The following is a 25,537-nucleotide window of genomic DNA, read 5'->3' on the forward strand; positions in this document are numbered from 1 at the left end:
TCCTCCCAGGCCCGATTTTTTGCCTCCACGACTACCCGGGCTGCAGTCCGCTTGGCCTGCCGGTACCGGTCAGCTGCCTCCGGAGTCCCACAAGCCATCCAGGCCCGATAGGACTCCTTCTTCAGCTTGACGGCATCCCTTACTTCCGGTGTCCACCACCGGGTTCGGGGATTGCCGCCTCGACAGGCACCAGCCCGGAGACCGGAGACCTTATGGCCACAGCTCCGAGCGGCCGCAGCGACAATGGAGGTGGAGAACATGGTCCACTCGGACTCAATATCTCCAGACTCCCTCGGGATCCGGTCGAAGTTCTGCCGGAGGTGGGAGTTGAAGATCTCTCTGACAGGGGGCTCGGCCAAATGTTCCCAACAGACCTTCACAGTACGTTTGGGTCTGCCGGGTCTGTCCAGCTTCCTCCGCCGCCATCGGATCCAACTCACCACCAGATGGTGATCAGTTGACAGCTCCGCCCCTCTCTTCACCCGAGTGTCCAAGACATATGGCCGAAGGTCTGATGACACGACCACAAAGTCGATCATCGACCTCCGACCTAAGGTGTCCTGGTGCCACGTGCACTGATGGACACCCTTATGCTTGAACATGGTGTTCGTTATGGACAAACCGTGGCTAGCACAGAAATCCAATAACAGAACACCGCTCGGGTTCAGATCAGGGGGGCCGTTCCTCCCAATCATGCCCCTCCAGGTGTCACTGTCACTGCCCACGTGGGCGTTGAAGTCCCCCAGTAGAACGACGGAGTCTCCAGTCGGAGCACTTTCCAGCACCCCTCCCAGAGACTCCAAGAGGGCCGGGTACTCCGCACTGCCATTTGGGCTGTAGGCACAAACAACAGTGAGAGACCTATCCCCGACCCGAAGGCGCAGGGAAGCGACCCTCTCGTTCACCGGGGTGAACTCCAACACATGGCGGCTGAGCTGGGGGGCTATAAGCAAACCCACTCCAGCCCTCCGCCTCTCACCATGGGCAACTCCAGAGTGGTAGAGAGTCCAGCCAAGTGTGGTTCCAGAGCCCAAGCTGTGCGTGGAGGTGAGCCCGACTATCTCTAGTCGGTACCTCTCGACCTCCCGCACAAGCTCAGGCTCCTTCCCCGCCAACGAGGTGACATTCCACGTCCCTAAAGCCAGATTCCGTGTCCAGAGATCGGGTCGTCGGGGGCCTCGCCCTCGACTGCCGCCCGATTCGCTATGCACCGGCCCCTTACGCTCCCTCCTGCAGGTGGTGAGCCCACAGGAGGGCGGCCCCACGTCACTCCTTCGGGCTGAGCCCGGCCGGACCCCATGGGGGGAGGCCCGGCCACCAGGCGCTCGCATACGAGCCCCAACCCCGGGCCTGGCTCCAGGGTGGGGCCCCGGCTGCGCCATGCCGGGCGACGTCACGGTCCTTGGTGTGGTTGTGGTCATAAGGGTTTGTGAACTGTTCTTGGTCTGGCCCGTCACCAAGGACCTGTTTGCCTTGGGAGACCCTACCAGGGGCATATAGCCCCAGACAACATAGCTCCCAGGATCATTCGGGTACTCAAACCTCTCCACCACGATAAGGTGACAGTTCAAGGAGAGGTTAATACAATATCAAATGTATTATGTCCTCAGTTGTATATTAATTAGTACTGTGAATCTATTACATTTCTTTTTTTTAATTTTTTTAAATATTTTAATACAATATCAAAATATAAAAAAAATGTAATAGATTCACAGTACTAATTAATATAAAACTGAGGACATAATTAACATATTTTAAGATATTTGCAAATACCGCCGGACGAGACACTTCAGCGTATATTTTACAAATGTCAAAGTACACATTCTGAAATCGGAATAAAGATTTTGTCACATATTGCGACATGCTGTGTACATTTGAAAATGGGAAATGCACACCTTGCCGCTTCCAGGAGTGTAGCCGGATATATTTCCATGAATTAATCACTTAAATTCTGCTCTCTACCTCATACAAAACTATTATATACCACCAGAGAGGACTGCGACTGCAACACATTGTCATTTGAACGACTTTTAGTACCGCCTTTGACATTTTCGCAATAAATAAATTATGGTGATTACACTTGTTTTTCTGTTCTGTTTTTCTTCATAACTGTACGTATAATAAATGGCTATGGTAGATTTAGGGGAAGGAGTAGGATTGGCAGCTCAATATTATCTTTTTAAATGCTATAAAATTGTCATTTTCCTCTGTCCATTACGTTTTATTCAATACAAAATGACCACAAACTGCAACCTTCAGATCAGATTTTTTTTTTTTAGGTAACTATCATGAAATGGAACGCACAGGATTGTGGGATATCAAAGGCAGCGAATGATACATCTATGCTGCCTTAAAAAATCGATCAGAAGTGAAGCTTTGGATTAGGATGTGCCTTAATGCCTTCCTAAATTGGAATGCACCCTCCGAAGGCAGCATTTTTAAGCTTTTAGACGCATTTTCATCAGAGCACATGGAAACGGATGCTGAGAAGCGACCCTTACCAATGGCTATTTACATTCTTATCGCATATTGCCACCTACTGAGTGGTTGTGCAATCATTTTTTTAAATCTTAACTTTCAGTTTTTTATTACTGTGAACAAGAATATTGTTTGTTTGATGCTAAATATATAAATCAAAAAATAAAGACTGAATAAACTACAAAATAAACAAACAAAAAACAGTCTGTTTCCAAATATAATATGCCTGTATAAGTTATTTTGTTTATGTTTAGGTATATTACTTTCACATTTGTTGTGAGATGTGTCAGTATATGTTTTTATTTTAGAAGTACAAATAGAAAATGTCCCATTTCCATTCAAAAAACTTTGCACACATAAATAAATTAGCATAAAACAACATTGCTTTATATTTTTCTTACCCTATTGGCAGATAATTTTGCTTGTTTTAATCTAAGACTCACTTAATTTTTATTTATTGTATTTTATTAAGAAAACAAGACATACTATCTTGTCATTTAACTTGTCTGGAAATTGCATCTTAATTTAAGAATTAGATATTTGGTCTGAAAAGCCTATTTTGTAATTAGAATTATATATTTATAATAATATAATATATAATATAATATAATCAGAAATATGACACACACGCGTTGAATACCTTTAAAGTAAACTAGCACTGGAACATAAACTGCCTTCCCGGGTATGTCATAACCATAGACACAAAAAAAAATCATATCTTTCTGAAATACCCTCCTTGACATTTATTTTGGTGTGGTCTTGTGATGTCATAATCATGCGCCGCGCTCCTGCGTCTGTTGTGATTCAACTAAAGTAAGGTGTGAGCTTTGGGAGATTGTTGGTGTTTAAATGTTGTACAATTGATGTATAGCTGTTACGGTTAATCAGTAATCAATGCAACGTTAAAATATTTGCAATTGTTCTTTTTGTTGAGTTAAGCACGTCCGCACATGAGTTGCAGAAGGGGTACATCTTCTATCGCCCCCCAACTCCCTATATCGTGAACTGAAAGTCGGTCTCTAGCAAGTAGTGATGGGAAAAATTGTGCTATTAGAAGTTATTAATGGAACGAATTGTTTGGCTAAATGATTCAATATTTCGAATCTCTCGAAACGTCTCACGTTGGCGGTGCATTTACATTTGTTTTGCCAGCGCGCTTGTCAAACGCTGTAAATGCAACGAAAACAGTACAAACGAGTAGACAACTTTTACAAACCAACTAATTTATTTTCTTCATTAAAGCATATAGCCTAATCTATTAAATATAATCTACAAATTATTGAATACCAAATATATATCATAAATGCTAAATAAGAAGTGTAAGCCATATATATATATATATACACACCCACCAACTACTGAACTAGGGAGCTGATTGAGACGTACACAGAAATTTAGTTTGGGTTTATTTTTCTGTCTTTTAATTATTCAACTCCTAAACATAAAGTGTCTAAACACAGAAAAAAACTCCTGGCGAAGCAGCTGAGATCCATGTGACATTATAAAGATGCCGTTTATTAAAGAGGAGCGTGAAGACATGGAGATTGAAGAAGCATTCAGAGTGAAACAGGAAGATACTGAACAACAAACAGGTTGGTTTCTATTCTCAAAGCTGAACTCTGACAATTGATCCTTTCTAAAAAATAAAAAAAAAGCTGACCTCAAAAGCATTCGCTGTAACAAATCAGTGTCTTGTAAACACAACTTTATTTTCTGGGAGGAATTCCAGAAAGCAGTGTTAAACTTCTTATCACATAAACCCCAAACTTCCAGCTGATTAACGGACACCGAACACACAGAAATGGACTCTGGTCCACAACAAGGTGATTTAAGTGCATATTTTAAATCTTGTTTTAATCTTTAATATTTTTTATTAATGTAAACAAGAATTATATTATTATTTTTCTCTTTGTTTTTATGTTGTTGCCATTTTTAATGATAAAAAAAAAAAAGATTAGTAGAACTATATGGTGATGGTTTTTCTATGGCCTAAGGTCTATGTTCTAAGCCTAAGGTGTTATGGCCAACGTGTTTTGGAGAAAAATATTGATTTCATAATGTGATTTCCCCCCCCCCCCTCCCACTTTCAATTCTTTAACTTTAACGAAAGGTTAGATTTTTGTGAATTATTTGAATGAAAGATTAAAAGGATAAACATTGCATATTCGTATTTATCAGGTGTGCCAATAATTCCGACCACAACTGTATATCGGCTGATATGTTTTTCTGTTTGGCCAATGTATTGGAAGCAGCGGGGCATCAGACTTTTTTGACAGCGCTGAGAATGCTGGCTCTGGCAGCGCTTGAGCGCTTAAATTCTCTATCTTCATTCTCTGTTTAACAGTTTTGTCTAATGCATTACTAGATAGATCTGTTAAACAAAGATATTAAACTGTTAGTGGAAAAGTATTTTAGCATTTGCTTTTACATTATTAGTAACAGAAAGGCACTAACTATTAAAGACTATTATACTTGATATACATACTGATACATAACTAGGTTTTCAGTGGTGTATAAAGACCTTACTGTTGGTTACAGTGTTTATCTCCTTTTTGTTCATGTTCCAACAAGTTCTTTATTTGTGAAAAATACTGTAATACAAACAATACTGATTTCAAAATCAAGAAGTTGCCATCCAAAGTAAGTCAGTTTAATTTAAAGAGTTAAATAAATCAGAAATTTATTTACAATAAATTATAAATAATTATTTATTATTTAATAAAATGCATACAATTATGAATATTGATCTAATATTGTGTTGGTCCCCCTTTGGCTGCCAAAACTGAGGCATGGACTTCACTAGACCCCTGAAGGTGTGCTGTGGTATCTGGCACCAAGATGTTAGCAGCAGATCCTTACAGTCCTGTAAGTTGCGAGGTGGGGCCTCCATGGATTGGACTTGTTTGTTTAGCACATCCCACAGATGATTGATTGAATTAAGATTTTCAACACCTCAAATTCGTTGTTGTGCTCCTCAAAACATTCCTGAACCATTTTTGCTCTGTGGCAGGGCACATTATCCTGCTGAAAGAGGCCACAGCCACCAGGGAATACTGTTTCCATGAAAGGGTGTACATGGTCTGCAACAATGCTTAGGTAGGTGGTACGAGTCAAAGTAACATCCACATGGGTGGCAGGACCCAAGGTTTCCCAGCAGAACATTGCCCAAAGCATCACACTGCCTCCGCCGGCTTGCCTTCTTCCCATAGTGCACCTGGAGCCATGTGTTCCCCAGGTAAGCGATGCACACGCACCCGCCCATCTACGTGATGTAAAAGAAACCATGATTCATCAGACCAGGCCACCTTCTTCCATTGCTCCGTGGTCCAGTTCTGATGCTCACATGCCTCACTGTTGCCGCTTTCGGTGGTGGACAGGGGTCAGCATGGATACCCTGACTGGTCTGTGGCTATGCAGCCCCATACGCAACAAACTGTGATGCTCTGTGTATTCTGACACCTTTCTATCAGAACCAGCATTAACTTGAGCAATTTGAGCTACAGTAGCTTGTCTGTTTGATCGGACCACGCGGGCCAGCCTTTGCTCCCTACTACAATGAACCTTGGCCGCCCATGACCCTGTCGCCGGTTCACCACTGTTCCTTAACTGGACCACTTTTGATACTGACCACTGCAGACCGGAAACACCCCACAAGAGCTGCAATTTTGGAGATGCTCTGAACCAGTCGCTTATCATCACAATTTGGTCCTTCTCAAGCTCGCTTAAATCCTTACGCTTGCCCATTTTTCCTGCTTCTAACACATCAACTTTGAGGACAAAATGTTCACTTGCTGCCTAATATATCTCACCCACTAACAGGTGCTGTGATGAAGAGATAATCTGTGTTATTCAATTCACCTGTCAGTTTTGCCTGATTTGTGTATATGTCGGCTGTACATCGGCCATCAAAAAACAATATCGGTCGATCACTAAAAGTTATGGGCCCTGTCATACACCCTGTGCAATGCGACATAGCATTGCACAGAAAAAGTGTAGCGCCCATGCCTCTCGCAGTTCGAAATGCTTACGCTACGTCTGACGAGCATAACTGGTGTGCAATGTCGTCAGATGTAGCATAAGCATTTAGAACTGCGAGAGGCGCGCACTACACTTTTTCCCTAAATTGAATACGGAAGACGATCAACCGGAAGCTAGATCATTTTTTAGTTTTAAATATGGATATTTTCCTTACACAAATGCATCACTTCGATTTTTGGGTGAACTAACCCTTTAAACTTTACCTAAAGGTTCCTGCTCTGATTTGTACACTGCACTGTCCACCCCCTTCAGTTTAGCTGCAGGAGCACTTGCAGCACTAGTGCTGATACTGCTCCTGCTAGCTAGCTGTGCTGTAGATGCGTGTGTGTAGGTAATTCTGACTGACCTGCTCCCTTACTGGCGAACATGGCTTTTCATTTGTAGCACCTTGGCTTCTAGGTGGCCAATGCTTTTCTTTTTATCCGCTCTTTCTCTGCTCCTCCTTTGAGTTTTCTCCATTTTTTGCAGAATTTTTGGAAAACCATTCAAGCATTGGGTCATGTAGTGGTGTCACACCATGATTGCCTGATTCATAGATTCTGAGATCCGTCAATTCATATCAGCCTATCACATGTCAAGGGCTGGGCGATATGGCCCAAAAAAATTATCACAATATAATTTTCCATATCAGTCGATATCGATAATTATCACGATAAATGTCAAATCTTTATATCTTTAAAGTTTAAAGACATATTTTTGCTCCTGAGTGAAAGATGTAGAAAACAGACAGTTAATAGTGGGTTAACTATCCTTTATTGTCAAAACATGACAAACACTTCCCAAACAGGTGAACAATTTTAAAAACTGAGGTAGAGTAGAATATAAATAGAATATATAAAATAAATATCTATAGTAAAATCTAGAACTGTAATGATATAACATTTGGCTCTGCTGACTGCAAATGAAAAGTTAAAGTGCTTTAAAGATAATGTTTGTCAATAAACAAAAATAGAATAAAAAAAATCTTTCTGGTCAGCATGCCAAACCATATAAATAAATTACATTGACAATATAAATAAAATGAATAAATAAAAGAAAAATCTTAAATGTGATCAGAATTTTTTTACTCTACACTCTATAATATATCTATAATATAATTATATACACTGAATTAAAGTAATTGTTTAAGTAGTAAAACCACTACTGGATTGTTCCACCGCGCAACTCACCAACACACACACACACACACACACACACACACACACACACACACACACACACACACACACACACACACACACACACACACAACTGCAACGAGAGTACAAAGTTCCAGTAAGGGCTTGTAACGAGTAGAATTAGGTACTGCTCCTTTAAGGAGGAACGCACTCGCTGATGAGTGGGCTGTGGGCAGTCCGTGGATGGAGTGCGAGCTGTGAGCAAGCGTCGCATGTGTGCGTGGGAACGACGCTGACAATAAAACCCCATGTGAAACGTCAGATCGCCTACGTGAGTTTTGTTTGCACTTAGCTGCAACTTTCCGGTCTCTCAGTTAAGCGTTACAGGCTGTCAAGTCTGTTTTATTCACTTTAAACATCAGATGAAATACTTTTATTTCTCTTTTAATACAGGCGATTTGTTATTAATAAATCACCAAAGACAAAAAAATATGATACCAATGTATTTTTCCACAAGTCCGATGTTTTAGTGATCATAGTTTGGTAACAGCTTGTTTTAAGTCACCCACTACTAACGAGGCGACAAGCCTATGCGTGAACTGATATTAGGCTAATGTAGAGCTCATGTATAGCTCAATGCTATATGGAAAAACTTTGAGGAAGCAAGATAATTGAATAATTATATTACCGTGTGGTGGACCTATGATAAGCAGTGCACGTCGTTCTGGTCGTGAGCGCTGAATTTTCTTCACTATTGCTCATTTTTCTTGCTCCACTGCACTCTAATCCTTCAAGCCTGTCATCCACTGTGACTGTCAAGGCAAGGCAAGGCAAGTTTATTTGTATAGCACATTTCATACACAGTGGCCATTCAAAGTGCTTTACACAGAAATGAAGTTAAAATAGTCATAAGTGAATAAAATAAAAATATATATAGTATAACAGGAATTAAAAGGAAATACAAATAAAGATGAAATCCCCTATCTGGGGTGGAAGAAAATGGAGAGTCAGGTTTACTTTAAAAATATTTGTCAGGTAACTGCGTTTAGACAGTACCCTTTCAGACAAATCTTCTTGGCCTAACTTGAGGGCGTTCTCTATAGATGTTTTACCCGTCAGAGCAGATCTAAACGGGTCTTCCTCGCACCGGAGGGAGTACTCAAAAAATATTTGTCAGGTAACTGTGCATTTAAACATTACCCTTACTGACAAATCTTCCTGGACAGGAACACCAGGGCTATCTCTACTTTGTTCATCCGTCAGAGCAGATCTAAACGGATCGTCCTCGCGCGGAGGGATTTCGATTTATCGCTCCCCCCATCTCTCAACCTCTTCCACCCAGACAGCCTTAACAAAATAAAAAATAATTAAAAATAAAAGTATAATTAAAAACTAAAAATAAAACAGGGTTAAAATGAAACGCATAATTAAAGTGCAAGCAGTTCGGACAAAGCACAGAGCTCATTCAGTAAATGCATAAGATAAGGTGCAATCAGTCGCACGTACAGTGGCATAGCTCATTCAGTAAATGCACAGCTGAACAGATGTGTTTTGAGTCCGGATTTGAAAGTGGCTACTGTTGGAGCACATCTGATCTGTTCAGGAAGCTGGTTCCAGCTACGGCTGGCATAATAGCTAAAAGCAGACTCTCCTTGCTTTGAGTGAACCCTTGGTATTTCTAATTGACTTGATCCTGATGATCTGAGTGATCTGTTGGGTTTGTATTTAATCAGCATATCTGCAATGTATTGAGGTCCTAGGTCATTTAGTCATTTATATACAAGTAATAGTACTTTAAAATCGATCCTAAATGTAACTGGAAGCCAGTGTAAAGATCTGAGGACTGGTGTGATATGGTCATATTTTCTGGTTCTGGTCAGGATCCTGGCAGCAGCGTTTTGTATGACAGTCCCTCCAGAAAAATGCGGCTTTTTTTTGTGATTGTTGCGGGCAAAAATCCTTGATTATGCGGCACGTTTTCTTAAAAAATGCGATGGAAAATGCGGGATATTTATGCAATTTTATGCGATTAAATTGCGGGAACTTGCAAAAACTGCGGTTTGATGAGAAAGAGAAAAAAAGCACTACATCACAGAAAGTGCTGGGAATATTTAAGTTGTCTTGTTTTATTGAAGACATTAAACACATGGCTCAAATTTACAAAACATTGAGTCAAACAGTTCTGTAGCTTTACAAAAGGAATTTGCTACAAAATTTTTTTATAAATAATTTCCTGTTTAACAGAGGTAGCTATAGAAAACAGACATTTGAGTGCTTCCAATGCACAAAGTGCAATCTCTTAAAGGGTTAGTTCATCCAAAAATGTAAATTCTGTCATTAATGACGTCCCCTCATGTCGTTGGACACCTGTAAGACCTCCGCTCATCTTCAGACACAAATGAAGATATTTTAGTTTAAATCTGATGGCTCTGAAAGGCCTCCATTGGCACAATGCACTGCACACTCTCAAGACCCATAAAAGGTACTAAAGACGTCGTTACAAAGTCCATCTCACTACAGCGGCTCTACAATAACTTTATGGAGTGACGAGAATAGTTTTTGTGTGCAAAAAAAACCTAAATAATGACTTGCATAGTGATGACTGATTTCAAAACACTGCATCATGAAGCTTCAAGCGTTATGAATCAGCGAGTCGATTCATGATTTGGATCGCGTGTCAAACTGCTGAAATACGTGACTTTGGCGATCCGAACCGCTGATTCAACTCACTGATTCATAACGCTTCGAAGCTTCATGATGCTGTGTTTTGAAATCGGTCATCACTATATAATTATCGTTATTTAGGTTTTTTTTGTGCACAACTATTCTCGTCGCTTTATAAAGTTGTTGTAGAACCACTGTAGTGAGATGGACTTTGTAACGACGTCTTTAGTACCTTTTATGGGTCTTGAGAGTGTAAGTGCATTGTGCCAATGGAGGCCTTTCTGAGCCATCAGATTTACACTAAAATATCTTCATTTGTGTTCTGAAGATGAACGGAGGTCTTACGGGTGTCGAACGACATGAGGGTCAGTAATTAATGACAGAATTTTCATTTTTGGGTGAACTAACCCTTTAAGTTAATGTAAACTTACATACTATTAATATACTAACAAAAAAGTGCAAACTTACAACTGTAAAGTTGCATCAACTCCTGGATGATACAACAGTCCACTGTGAAAATGAGAACTATAACTGTGTGGCCTCTAACACTGGCCTATCATTCACCATCCTCATCCTCCATCCCCTCTCCCTCTACCTCCATCTCCTCCCCCTCCACCATCTCCTCCCTCTCAAATGCTCCACTGCGGACTCGTTGGTTGTGGTAAAGGAAGACCAAGGCTTTGAGGTTTTGGTTGGTAGTTGATCTTCTTCGGTTAGACAACACCAGTTTGTAGATGCTGTTGCTGCGTTCAGCATCAGCTGAGTTTGAGACAGCATCTTTGTACCGTTTGGCCAAGGAACTCAGCACAGGAAGTCTCTCCTGTAGGCCATCCCAAAACACATCCAAATCTACCACGCCAGATGGTGCAGCTCTGAGTGCTGCTGGACCAAGAGTCTTGAAGTAAAAATCAAATTCATACCCCGGCACTGCAGTGAAACCTGGAATGGCCTTGTAGCTTGCTACGGAGTCATCTAGGAATGCGATGTTGCGAGGGTCAAACACCCTGACCTCCTGGAGAAACTCAATGGCCGGCTGCCCGTGTGACATGTACTTGGTGAGCTTTTCTTCAGCGTTTTCATATGCCTGACCAACTGTGCAGAGGATCTGTGTCTTCGTGGTGTGTGGTAAGTCAAACCCTTCAAAGTATTCGGCACACGCCTCATACTGCAATTCTTTGTTGGCAGCAAAGACCACTTGCAGATCCTCGAGATAAGTGACTATCTTTGTGGTCACAGGACGTCTGCTCTGAAAGACATCGAGAAGACTTAGGAAGCGTTTGCACTTGTCAGCCATGATGTTGATCTGGACATTCAGGGACTGAGCTAGATCTGGGTCTTGAAGCATCTCATGGAGTTTCTCCACAGACTGTGGAGCACTTCTGCTACACACCTATAAATAAAAAACACAAATAGAAATAGAGGAATTAGGTCAAACATACAATATTTATGTTCAATGCAATTACATTAAAAAAAAAATTTAATTTGTAAAAATATAAAACACTTCCTAAGTTAACTGATGAAGAAAAGGAAGTGTTAATTGTATTGAGGAATTATGTGAAGGAAGTTTTTACCTCGATTTCCATCTCTATGAACTCCTTGTACAGTCCAAAGTACTGTGCATGGTACTGCACTGCAGAGAACCAGGAGTTCCAGCGTGTTGCACAGGGGTTTGGAGGCATGACCGCCTTTTTTCTTGGAAGCTTGTTTGTCATGAAGCAGAGGTATCTTCTCTTGCGTGAACCAGCATTGAAGAACATCTGGGAGAAACTTAGCATGAAGCTGTTCAACTGAACAAAAGGTTTGCGGAAGGCATTGCCAATGAGATTCATTATGTGTGCCATGCATGTGATGTGTAGTGAGTTGGGGAACAACGACTGCAGAGCTGCTGTGAATGCCTTCTTAATGTAGGCTGCATTATCAGTGTCGAACACAATCACATCCTCGTTTTTAATGCTGTATTCTTGAAGGCACCTTACAACAGCCACAGATACAGTGGAATGATTGCACTGCTCAAGGAAAACAGTATCTGCAAGATAGGCCAAGATCCTCCCAGAATGATCCTTCTCAAGTGGTGCAAGGAGGATATTCAGGACACATCTCCCCTCAACATCTGGAGTCTCATCGAATATCACAGCAAGTGGTTTTCCTGCAAGAAGTGTCTTCAGCTCCTCTTTTTCCCTTTCATATACTGCTCCCAAGTACATATCTTGAAGCTGGTGAAACCCTGGAATGGCGCCGCCATTGATGACATTCTCATTCAGAAATTTCCTCAGTGCAGGTTGGTCACTCTTAGACAGTGGGATGTTGATGGCAGTGCAGGTGGCAACCCAGGTTTCACAAATCTACAAACAGAAAAATACTTTTGTATCATTGGGCTGTATTGTGTACTGTACACACACACACACACACACACACACACACACACACACACACACACACACACACACACACACACACACACACACACACACACAGTGTAACCTACAAAAAATTGCAGTATAAAACAGAATCAATTACAGTCAGCCTTCACATAACAGTAGTGTTTCTACAAATAAAACATAATTCTTTCATGGCAAAATCAATCATCTTGCATGGGAAATTACACTACTGTTAGGCTATCTAAACCTAATGTTAACTTACATCCACACACAACATACTTGGAAATCTCATTAACACTCACACACACCTCTATCTGTTTCATTTTGTTTTCAATTTAACTATCAACATTTTCTTAATTTTACGTGCTTTAATCTTGTAGGCTACTGACCTTGATTCTTTCAGCCCTGGCAACTGTTTTAGAAGTTGATGCCTCGGTGTAGGTGAGCTGCTTCTTCTTTGCTACCTCCGCTGTTGCTTCAACCATCCTCAAATGTTTGGCGGTGGTAAAGTGGTTGTGCAGCGTCGACTTCCGTCTGTGGTCCAACACGCAGTTGCACGGAGTGCAAAATAATTTGCCTCCACTTTCATGTAAAACACTGGGAAACTGCTTTGCGCGGTCTTTTGCAGTTATTTTTGTTGGCAAATGGGAATTTGCGTGCTTCATCATGGTTTCTCCGCTATCTATGGTTTCTCCACGGGGTTTGCAGCTTTTCGATGACGTTCGCGTCGGGTAATTACGTCACTTCAAAACGTTCTCATGGCAACAGGGGGAAATGGCGGCTCTTGTGTGAAGTAGACTGACATTTTTCAACTTTCTGCTAATATATATGACTTTTTTGCAACGAAAATGCGGGGATTATGAAATCATGCTAGCCCCGCATATTTTGCACGCGGAAATAGGCAATTTATGCGGCGAAAGTGCGGCGTATTTGAAAAAATGCGGCCCCCGCATGAATATGCGGACTTTGGCTGATTATGCGTTAAATCACGCGATCGCATAATCGCGTTTTTCTGGAGGGACTGGTATGAGCTGCAGCTGTCTAATGGTCTTTTTGGGAAGGCCAGTGAGAAGACCATTACAATAATCCACCCTGCTGGTGATAAAAGCATGAACGAGTTTCTCTAAGTCTTGCCTGGAAATACAACTTCTAATTCTTGCAATATTTTTCAGATAATAGTAAGCTGATTTTGTTATTGCTTTGACATGACTACTGAAACTCAGGTCTGACTCCAAAATCACACCAAGATTCCTGACTTGATTTTTTGATTTTAGACCTTTAGCCTCAAGATATGCGTTCACCTTGAGAATTTCATCTTTGTTTCCTAATGTAGTGATTTCAGTTTTGTCTTTGTTTAACTGAAGAAAGTTTTGGCACATCCAACTGTTAACTTCATCAATGCATTTACATAGAGAGTCAATGGGGCTGTAGTCATTTGGTGATAGGGCTAAGTAGATCTGGGTGTCGTCAGCATAGCTGTGGTAAGCCATTTTGTTATTTTTCATTATTTGGCTGAGTGGCAGCATATACAGATTGAATAGGAGTGGTGCAAGAATTGACCCTTGTGGGACTCCGCATGTCATGGATGTCCACTCAGACTTATGGTCACCTATACTCACATAATAACCTCTCCTTTCTAAGTATGACTTGAACCATTTGAGGACCATTCCAGAAAGCCCAACCCAATTTTCTAGCCTGTCAAGGAGTATGTTGTGGTCAACAGTGTCGAATGCAGCACTGAGGTCCAGTAGTACCAGAATCGATGTTTTGCCTGTATCTGTATTGAGGCGAATATCATTTATAATCTTTATGAGCGCTGTCTCTGTGCTGTGATGCGGTCGGAAACCAGATTGAAAATTGTCAAAGTATCCGTTTGAGTTCAAGAATTTGTTCAGCTGACTGAAAACAACTTTTTCAATGATCTTGCCTATGAAGGGGAGATTTGAGATTGGTCTGTAGTTGCTCAATATGGAGTTATCCAGATTTCTCTTTTTAAGGTGAGGCTTTACTACTGCAGTTTTAAGGGAGTTTGGAAAAGTCCCAGAAAGAAGTGAGGAGTTTACCACTTCTAGGAGATCTGCTTCTAAACAGTTAAACACACTTTTGAAAAAAGAAGTGGGGAGTGTGTCAAGGGCGCAGGTTGATGTTTTAAGGTGCTGTACCGTTTCTTCTAAAATTTTACCATCAATTGCTTCCAAATCAGTCATAATAACTTTATGAGGTTGTGGTCTGATCTGACTCACCTCAGAGCAACTGAACGATGTGCTGATCGCATTTCTGATATTATTGATTTTCTCTGAGAAGAAGAAAGCAAACTCACTGCATTTGCTGTCTGAGAGCATTTCACTGGGGATGTGACTCGGGGGGTTTGTTAGTCTCTCAACAGTAGCAAAAAGAGTGCGTGTGTTGTTTATGTTTCTGTTTATAATATTTGAAAAGAAGGTCTGTCTAGCTTTGCCTAGTTCCACATTGAAAGCACGAAGACTGTTTTTATAGATGTTGTAATGGACTACAAGTTTTGTCTTTCGCCACATGCGTTCAGATTTCCTGCATTGTCTTTTCATTAATTGCACTGCTGTTGAGTTTCTCCAAGGTGCTTTTTGTTTGCCACTCTTTTTTCTGACTTTCACAGGGGCAATATCATCAATTACACTCTTAACTTTTGAGTTAAAAGAGTCAATGAGAAGATCAACAGAGTTTGCAGATATGCTTGGTGTTAGAGATATAGCCTTCATAAACAGCACACTAGTGTTCTCATTTAAGCATCTCTTTTTGACAGAGACAGATCTAGTTTCAATGGCAGGAGAGATTGATATATCAAAGAAAATACAGAAATGATCAGACAGTGCCACATCCTTAGTAACTTTCGATGAAATGTTTAGACCCTTACTGATGAGTAAATCTAGAGTGTGTCCACGATCATGTGTGGGTCCGTGTACATCAGGGGTGTCCAAAGTCCGGCCCGCGGGCCAAATGCGGCCCGGGGATGAATTTCAAACGGCCCGCAGCGTGTCTATTAAAATGTATTATATGTGGCCCGCCACGTATCATTTACAAGTCATGCAGTTTCACGATGTCACCGCAAGGTGGCAGTACTAGACTTTAGGCCAGGGAAACAGCGCCCAAAGCGGAACGAAACAGCGCTACTGCTTGTGCTCTGCGCAACTCGCGAGCTCTGACTCTGAACAAATGTGTTTACCTGCTGAGTGTCTCGATCACGCGCCCACTAAACAGCCTTCGAAGCCAGTGAGAAGTGTTCGAGTTCAGCGCTGAGGTCTCCGGTACTGAATCTCTCTGTTATTTGATTTAATTTAAATCCAGTTAAACAGCGCTGACTTAATAAACAACACTAACGTGCAAATCAGCTGAGCCGATTCAAAATACTTTTCAAACAACAATTTGCATTTCGAATTTATCATGGATTTACTCTGGTAACACCTGTAACCATGGTAATTTGTCAGAAATGTAGGTTAATATCTAATTTTATTTAATTTGTAATGTAGACATGTATTACATGAGTAATAAAGGCCAAATTGCAGACTATTTTTTTGTCATAAACTTGCAGTTTTGTGCATTTGTATTTATATGTCTATAGACTAAATACTATTCTATATATATATATATATATATGTCTTACTTTTTGCCTTGTGCGCCCTTCTTGCTGAGGGGCGTCATTCTTGCGTCATTTAGTATTTTTGTCCTGTTTCTAGTCTAAATATATCTACAAATTATATCTAAAAGATGTTACGAGATAAGTAAAATGACATTAGAAATATTTTTTCTTGTTTTCTGGAAAACACTATTTAATTGAAGTGAGTTTTTGTTTAAAATAAGCAAATATATCTGCCAATGGGGTAAGAAAAATAATTTTTCTGTTTGGAATCTTTAAGGAAGATTTTGGAAGATTATTTTTCTAATCCATTGGCAGATAATTTAGTTTGTTTCAAGCAAAAACTCAATTCATTTAGATTTTTTCCCCCCAGGAATCAAGAAAAAATATGTAATTTTCCTTAGTGAAAGCATCTTGATTTAAGAATTTGTTGATATTTGGACTGGAAAAAAGACAGAAATACCAAGTCAGAAAAGCATGTTTTGTAGTGTGGTTTTACCTGTGGTGATCTAAATAGAGCACTTATTAAATTTAAATTAGAATAGAGTTCTAACTCCGTAATAATATTAAAATTTCACCCATTAAAACTTTTTGGTTGATGAAAGTTTTACAGATATTGTTAAATATCTATACATTTCCTATCTATACATCTCAAGCTACTCTACTGTCAGCTCAAGCTTTTGTCAATATATATATATATATATATATATATATATATATATATATATATATAATAGAAAAGGGACCGGCCCCCAGGTATGTCCACAACATCAAATCCGGCCCCCTTTAAAAAAAGTTTGGACACCCCTGGTGTACATGTTGTGTCAAATCAAAAGTGTTAAGAACAGTCATGAGATCTTTTGTTGTACTGGATTCAGCATTGTCAATGTGAATGTTAAAATCCCCAGCAATAGCAAAACAGTCATACTCAGATGAGATTGCTGATAACAGCTCTGTAAATTCATCAATAAAGGCCGGAGAATATTTCGGAGGCCTATAAATAATGATAAGCAGGATGCGTGGTGCACCTTTTAGCACAATGCCCAGATATTCTAGAGACAAATAGTCACCAAATGATACTTGCTTACATTGATAGACATCTTTAAATAGAGCTGCGACCCCTCCACCCCTTCTGACTGGTCTGCAGACACTCATAAAAGTAAAGTTAGGAGGGGCTGTTTCATTGAGGACTGTTGCACTGCAGCTGTCTTCTAGCCACGTTTCATTTAGAAGCAAAAAATCTAGGTTGTTTGTGGATATTAAGTCGTTGACTAGAAATGATTTGTTTTTAAGTGAACGGATGTTCAAAAGTGCTAACTTAACATTATTAATTTTAATTTTTTCCCCCACAGTAATCTTAGTTTGACAAGTAACAGGCAGCAGATTAGATGGGTTTGCCATACGGCCTGAAAGGCCTTAGACTTTCTATCACGTAATAGAACAGAAATAGAGAAAGATAGAGACACACTGGGCTCACGCATGTTTTGTAAACATTTGATAAGATTGCTGTTGACTTTGCGAGGACCCAGAACACGTCACTGAGAGCTGGTATCAGTTGTTTTTGGTGCAGATGGAGGAGGGTGTGTGCCCTGGCGTTGTGACCGAAGAAATCTCACAGGAGGAGGGGCAGAGCGAGCTGGGCCCACAGTCTTTGGTGGTTGTGGGGCTCGACGCTCTTTGGTTGATATCTGGGGGCTCGCAGCGATCGAGTGTGATTGTCTGGTTCCAGTGTAAACAAAATCCATTTTCTCTGTGAAGCTCAGAAGTGGGGATGCTGTAGAGAGGAATAACATGTCTGGTGAGGGGGGCTGTTTCTCTGGTGTTACCGGAAGCTGCAATATGTTATCGTCCGGTTCAAGGAGTGACATTTCTTCCAGCTTATTGCTTATATCACATATAAGTTGTAAAAGTTCACCAGTCTCACCCCTGATGGTCCCCATTTTTACCAGTGCCTCCACAGACTCCACAGTATGGGCTGAGATGTTACCGTCACAGTGTGTCTGTGGTGAGCTCCGAGGGCGGGGCTCAGCTGGGAGTGTGTCCATGAGAAGTGGTTGTTGTGGCTGCGTGGTGTTATCATTGTCCTTGTGGGGTGTATCAACCGCATGTCCATTCAGATGCTGTAATGAAGTCCTGTGATCGTCCATACTCTGTACTGGTGTGTGTGTGCCATCCAGGTTGAGTGGGTTTGCACACACAGCTGAAGGATGATGAAGGGAAAAATAAATATTGTCCTTTAGCACTCTTGCACCGAGTTTGTTTGGGTGGAGGCCATTTGATGTAAACAGTTGTCTCTGACTCCAGAAGAGATTAAAGTTGTCGATAAAGTTCACTCCCTTCATGTTGCAGGTATTTTGCAGCCATGTATTAAGCCCAAGTAGCCGTGAAAACCTATTTGTTCCTTTTGCTGGAAGTGGTCCACTGATGAACGGCTGAACTTTCAGTTTTCTAAGTGTTTCAAAAAGTTAATTGAAATCCCTCTTAAGGAGTTCTGACTCCTCTCTCTGAATATCGTTTTTTCCCACATGAATGATAAGACGATTTGCAGTCTTATGTTTCATCAGAATGTTCTTAAGTTCCCTGTTTACATCAGAGACTGTTGCTTGAGGGAGGCAGCATGTAGTATTATCCCTGCTGCTAATGTTTCTGATTGTGGAGTCGCCCACTATCAGAGTCCTGGGCTCGGCTGCGCTCTGAGCTGAGGGCCGCTGTCTGCCCGACCTTGAGCGCCTGTTAGCATTAGTGTTAGCTGCGGGCTGATTCGATCTGTGTTCGGTCATATTCATCACATTTGGGGATTCCTCACCCACATTCATTAGCACTTCAAATCTGTTTTCAAGATGTATATTTGGTGGTAGTAAACTAGTGTTTGCAATCCTTGTGTCTGGGGTAGAGCATGCTACTGCGGCAATATGTGATGCTCGTGACAATCTGATGTCTCGAGTGCCTTTGGGTCTTGCTCCCTGTTTGTGCCATCGATTAGTGTGTTGATCAGTTACTTGTTTCTCTACCTGTTGAGTAGCACTACATTTATGGGACTCACCGGCAGTGTGCAGAGGGCGATCATGATGAAGCTCTGCTGTGTGATTCGTCTGGTTGGATGGTTCCGCAAATAACTTTGTTTCAAGAATTGCAATCCTTTGTAAAAGTCTGTGGCAGTTTGTGCAGCAAGTAGATTCTAGAAGAGGCATTTTCTTATCTTTTTGAATGTAGGCAGCTGTGTTTTCCCTTCTCCGGAATGTAAGCTGAAGGCAGTGGGAGGCTGGTCGGTTGAAATATTCCGCTTTTTGTTTAGTAATTCAGTCACCAGAGTTTCTCATTTTATCATTGGAGTCAAGCTTTGTCGTTTGAGCGCTGTGCTGATTTGCTGAAGTTGAAATTATGAGATAAAATATAGAAGCGATAGAGCAAAACGCGGAGCAGTAAGCAAGAGCGTCCGAACAGTAGCGAAGCAGGAAGCAGGAGCCTGTCAACATCACCTCGTGCGGCACCCAGAAGCCTGTCTGCCAAACGCATGCGCATCATTACACATAGCGCGTAAACATTATATAGAGCATTTATCGAACTGTTGTTATCGTTTTATCGAGAAAAATTATTTTGCGATAATTATCGTTATTGTTTTATCGCCCAGCCCTACTGCACGGCAGGCCAGAACAACCGTGTCCTGGTGCTCCAGATGGCCAGTTGTTTCTACCGGTTTTATTGTGTCACATATAGTGAGAAATGCAGAGGACATAATACTGGGCCCTGTGGTACTCTATACTTGTGTTTAATGAGAAGTCTCTTCATTTACACACATTTGTCGGATATAAAACCTACACCGTGCTAATGCTAGTCCAAATATGCCAAAGAATGTTGTTGCCCTCCCTTGTTGCTGAAAGATCTAAAGCACTAGAGGATGCCAAAGCAGGCAGGTTTTAACTTTAATAAGCAAAGTGTATGTGCTATGATGGGGCATAAACTGAAATGACTGAAATCTCAAATTCTCCAAATACTGTTTCTCTGCAAAACTGAACAGTTTTTCCTTTATTTTATATATAAATGACAGATTTGAAATCCGTCTATAATTAACCAGCTTAGTTTTAGGATCTGACATGTATGTTGTTGGTTTAAATTCTTTTAATGTTTTGATGTATGCTGCTTTGTGCCATTAAACTGAAGTTAACTTGTATTTGCCTTTTTTTTGCCCTAGACCTGATGCCGCTGAAAGAGGAGAGTCAAGAACTGAATGAAATGGATGAGAAATATCACTATGAGAAAAATCTTGATTCTGTCAATGGAGAAACATACACACAGACTGAAAATACTTCCTTACAGAAAAGAACCAAGAAGACAGGAACTAGTAATTGTACCTGCTTTCAGTGTGGAATGAGATTCAATCAACATGGAAACCTTATAGTCCACATGAGAATTCATATTGGAGAGAGCCATTTCATCTGCCCAAAGTGTGGAAAGAGTTTCACTGAAAAAGGAAACCTTAAAGTCCACATGAGAATTCATACTGGAGAGAAGCCTTTCACCTGCCAACAGTGTGGAAAGAGTTTCACTGAAAAAGGAAACCTTAAAGTGCACATGAATATTCATACTGGAGAGAGCCCTTATACCTGCCAACTGTGTGGAAAGTGTTTTACTCAAAATGGAACGCTTAAAAGTCACATGAGAATTCACACTGGAGAGAAGCCTTTCACCTGCGAACTTTGTGGAAAGAGTTTCACGCGAGAACTAAACCTTAGATATCATATGAACATTCACAATGGAGTGAAGCCATTCTCGTGTGATCAGTGTAAAAAGCGTTTCACACGTAAAGTAGGCCTTTCTAACCACATGAGAGTTCACTCAAGAAAGAATTGTTTTAAATGTCATCAGTGTGAAATGAGTTTCTCAGACAAGAATCGCTTTAACAGGCATGTGATAATTCACTCTGGAGAGAAGCCTTTTAAATGCCAGCAGTGCGGAAGGGGTTTTAAATATAAGAAAAACCTTAAGACTCACATGAGAATTCACACTGGAGAGAAGCCTTTCACATGCCATCACTGTGGAAAGAGATTCAGTCATAAAGTAAGCCTTAAGACTCACACAAGACTTCACACTGGAGAGAAGCCTTACACATGCCCTCAGTGCAAAAAGAGTTTCACATATAAATCAACCCTTAATGCCCACATGAGAAGTCACACTGGAGAGACTCCTCACACATGCGAACTATGTGGGAAGAGCTTCTCACAAAAAGGCAATCTTAAGACTCACATGAGAATTCACACTGGAGAGAAGCCATTCATATGTGGTCAGTGTGGAAATGGTTTCAGATGTAAAGTAACCCTTAATTACCACATGAGGATTCATTCAAGAGAGAACCGTTTCATATGTCAGCAGTGTGGAATGACATTTACTGACAGTAAACAACTTAAGGATCATGTAATAACTCATAATGGAGAGAAGCCTTTCATGTGCCATCACTGTGGAAAGAGTTTCACATTTAAAGGAAACCTTAAGACTCACATGAGACTTCACACTGGAGAGAAGCCTTTCACGTGCCATCAATGTGGAAAGAGTTTCAGACATAATGTCAGCCTCCAAACTCATGTGGGACTTCACACTGGAGAGAAGCCTTTCAAGTGTCTTGCGTGTGAAAAGATTTTCACGTATCAACGAGACCTGAAACATCATTTGCAAACTCATTCTGGAAAGAAATTGCAGTGTGATAGGAGGTTAACAAAAAGGGGTCGTTTTAAGGGTCACCTGTCCATTCACTCTGGAGGAGGGCGATTTAATTGTGATCAGTGTAATAAAAGATTTATTTTGTTGTCTCACTTACAGATACACCTGAAAGGCCATGGAAATGTAAGACCCTATTTGTGTTCTATGTGTGGAAAGAGTTTTAAATGGCTCAGCAATTTAAAATGGCACCAGAAAATACGTATCTGTGTGAAATCAAGGCTACGTTCACACCGCAGCTGAATGTGACTCAACTTATTTTCTGCTCATTTTTAAATAATCAGCTGACACTCCTACAACATTCCATCTTGGCATGGGCAGTGATTTGGAGATAGCCACTTTTTTGTTGCTACTTCACCTATTTATAATTTACCTTGTACATATGAATGCTTGTGACTATTTCAAATATTTATCAGTTGCGTTAGATGTCCTCTAAGTTCCAATTATTACAGCGTATCTCCATATATTCATTACCTCAGAATCACACCACTGGCCTTTTTTGTTGTCCTCCTTATGTGTAGGTTGAAGAGAGCATACATTTGTTGTCTCATTTTATCTTTTTTATTATATTTATTCCTTTCTTCAATTTTGTTATGTTATTCGTTATATTCCTTACTCTTGCAATGTTTTTGTTATTTAGTCTTAAGATTGTTTGGTCTTCTTAATTTAGAGATAAGAGGGAGTGAGTTAATTTGAGTGTTTCCGCTGTCACATGATGTTGTGAAGCAGTTTGGTATAATACCATGGACAAAGTCTGACTAAGCATTGAGAATGAAACTAAATTTATTCAATAAAATGTGCAAATTTTTTACCATTACTTTGTCTCATGCTTTTCTCTTGCCTCTGTCTGTCTACATGACAGACATGTTACTGTTCCACAGGAAATTAAACACGCAATTATGTCAAACGTCATGTTCCCCTGTTCCCAGAGTCCTATGCTCCCCAGATTTATATGGCACATAATGAACGTGAAAAAGGCTCCTACACTCAGAAAAAAAAGTACAGTGGAGGTACAATTTTGTTCCTTGGTCCTTAGGGTACAATTAAACCATTGTTTTCTTCTACTTAGAGCAGGGGTTGGCAAGTTTGGTACTAGTGAGTCACTGTCCTGCAGAGTTTGGCTCCAACCCTGAAAGACATCTATAGAAGCTCTTATTGAGAATTAACAGAGGTTTAGTTGTTTGTTTTATTGAAAATGTTTGGTCACCATTATGGTGAATAGTGTTTAATTTAGTTGGGCAGTTTGACTCTTGGCTTTTAATGTGAGTTTGTGGTTTTTGTTACAGTGTTAACAAAACACAATCTGTTCAAATTAAAAGAAGCCATAAACAAAAATGTCATAAAGAAAAGTGTTTGACTAAACTCATCACAACTAAAACTATTAATAAATATTATTCACCAACAATACTTTCTTGCCACAGATCAGACATTCTGAATTTAGATTTTTAAATACAAAGTTTAGATGCACACAGATATCAAGAATCAGCATATGAATCTCAACACTGGTGATATACTTAATGCTGAAATGCATGCTGGGTGCCATGAGTTTTATACTGTGGTGGCTTAAGCCGCGTTTCCACCGAAATTACCCGGAACAATTTGTACCAGGAACTTTATTCCCCCCAGACCTGCTACTGTCTGCGTTTCCACTGCGGTCTAAAGTACCGTGAAGATTAGGCAAATTAGTCCGGTGATGTTGGACTGCGCGTGACTGCTCCTGGCAGTCACCGACAGACAGTAATAATTTTTGCACGACACTGTCTGCAACAATAACAAGTGGAGGAGATGCAAGCAGCGCTGGTTTTGCTAGTTATGTATTGGTTTACTAAAGAGGTAATTAACAAAACTGCGTAAAAGAGACAAGCACTGATACTAAAGCGTATTCTGAAAGCTCGTAAAGCTAGATTTAAAATAAGACAACATACGTTATTATCAGCTATTACGGACATTGATTGTGCGATTGCTGAGACGAATGCGCACGATCGGACAGAAAGAGCAAGACTGATGTTTACTGAACGCAGAACGAACCTCGCAAAAGACTTTTAAAAATGCTGGTTGAAATAAAATGCTGCGTGAGCTCAACCAATCAGCATGTTCAGCGCCCAAGTCCCACCCCCGAAAGTTCCCGAACTTTGAAAAAGTACTACCTCGGGAGCAGGGCCGTTTGGAGGGGGAAATATTTACCCGGAACTTCATTTAGACCCCGGTTCCTGTGGTCGAAACACACCGAGTACCACCCCAAAGTTCCTAGTTCCTGGGGAAAGTTCCTGCGGTGGAAACGCGGCTTTAGTAGGGTTGGAGCTAAACTCTGCAGGACATCAGATCTCTAGGACGGAACTTACCTACCCCTGACTTAGAGGTACAAAAATTTACCCTCAAAGGGATAGTTCACCCAAAAATGAAAATTAGCCCATAATTTACTCACCCTCAAGTCATCCTAGGTGTATATGACATTCTTCTTTCAGACCAATAAAATCTGAGTTATATTACAAAAGTCCAGGCCAATCAAAGCATTAGAATTTGATTCATAGTTGCTCTGCTTTTGAAGTCCATAAAAAGTGCATCTGCCCATCAAATAGCATGCTCCACGCGGCTCTGGGGTGTTAATAAAGGCCTTCTGCAGCGAATCGATGCATTTGTGTAAGAAAAATATCCATATTTTAAACTTTATCAAGTAAACTTTCGACCGACCGCCTTCCTTGTTCAAAATATGGAAAAATTGTTGAAAGTTGTCCCCTGCCGATCGAAAGACTAACGCGACCAGGTACGCTCGTCATGACGTCACGTACGCATCTTGAGTTTCACTTTCAACCTTCAACACTTTTCCATGGAAGGCAGTCGGTCGAAAGTTTAGTTGATAAAGTTTTAAATATGAATATTTTTCTTACACAAACGTGTCGATTCGCTTCAGAAGGCCTTTATTAACACCCTGGAGCCGCGTGGAGCACGTTATTTGACGGACATATGCACTTTTTATGGACTTCAAAAACAGAGCAACTATGAATCAAATTCTAATGCTTGGATTAGCCTGGATTTTTGTAATATAACTAATATAATATATTTTATTCGTCTGAAAGAAGAATGTCATATACACCTAGGATGACTTGGGGGTGAGTAAATTATGGGCTAATTTTCATCCCTTTAAGGGTACCACCCCAGTGACGCCCACTTGTACCTTAAAAGGTACAATTTTGTACTCTTATTTTTGAGAGTGTATGTTCCCCAGATTTATATGGCATTATAATGAACGTGAAAAAGGGCCCTGTTTCAGACTCATATGTTTCCTATCTTTATATACCACATAATGTAAAGATTTTTTGTAATTTTAATGTTTAAATACTGTAAAAATGCTGCACATTTGTTATGTCTCTCTTATCTGACACACTCATTGCAGTTCATGGAGCTCTCTTCTAATGCTATGCTGATCTAAATCAGGGGCCGTATTCACAATTAATTTTATCTTTCCACTATAGTCAGGTCCGAATCGTCAAGATTGTGTAACCCTGTAGGCATTTTTGAGGAAAAGTTGTTATACCACA

The 25,537-nt window shown here is 40.6% G+C and overlaps 1 protein-coding gene across 4 annotated transcripts; it reads left to right on the forward strand.

The window, feature by feature from the left end:
• Positions 1 to 3,233: 3,233 nt before the first annotated feature.
• On the forward strand, positions 3,234 to 22,814 carry LOC307126770 (uncharacterized protein). 4 transcript variants are annotated; one of them, XM_079817458.1, is made up of 3 exons: positions 3,234 to 3,291; positions 3,939 to 4,070; positions 20,479 to 22,814. In XM_079817458.1, the coding sequence occupies exons 2-3, from the start codon at positions 3,986 to 3,988 to the stop codon at positions 22,239 to 22,241; spliced, it is 1,848 nt and encodes a 615-aa protein (XP_079673584.1). In that variant the 5' UTR covers positions 3,234 to 3,291; positions 3,939 to 3,985; the 3' UTR covers positions 22,242 to 22,814. The 4 variants fall into 4 exon arrangements, with proteins under 4 accessions (XP_079673584.1, XP_079673585.1, XP_079673586.1 ...); XM_079817459.1 differs by having other exon boundaries at positions 3,261 to 3,296; XM_079817460.1 differs by having other exon boundaries at positions 3,263 to 4,070; positions 20,479 to 22,808.
• The last annotated feature ends 2,723 nt before the right edge of the window (positions 22,815 to 25,537 follow it).

The sequence above is a fragment of the Gobio gobio genome (genome assembly GCF_949357685.1).
Source record: "Gobio gobio genome assembly, chromosome: 5".
Classification (NCBI taxonomy): Eukaryota; Metazoa; Chordata; class Actinopteri; order Cypriniformes; family Gobionidae; genus Gobio; species Gobio gobio.

Bases quoted from the DNA above. Each gene is read 5' to 3' on its own strand.
- LOC307126770 (XM_079817458.1), top strand. From the start codon at position 3,986: ATGCCGTTTATTAAAGAGGAGCGTGAAGACATGGAGATTGAAGAAGCA. The intron at 4,071-20,478 runs GTTGGTTTCTAT...TTTTTGCCCTAG, and splicing joins AGATACTGAACAACAAACAG to ACCTGATGCCGCTGAAAGAG.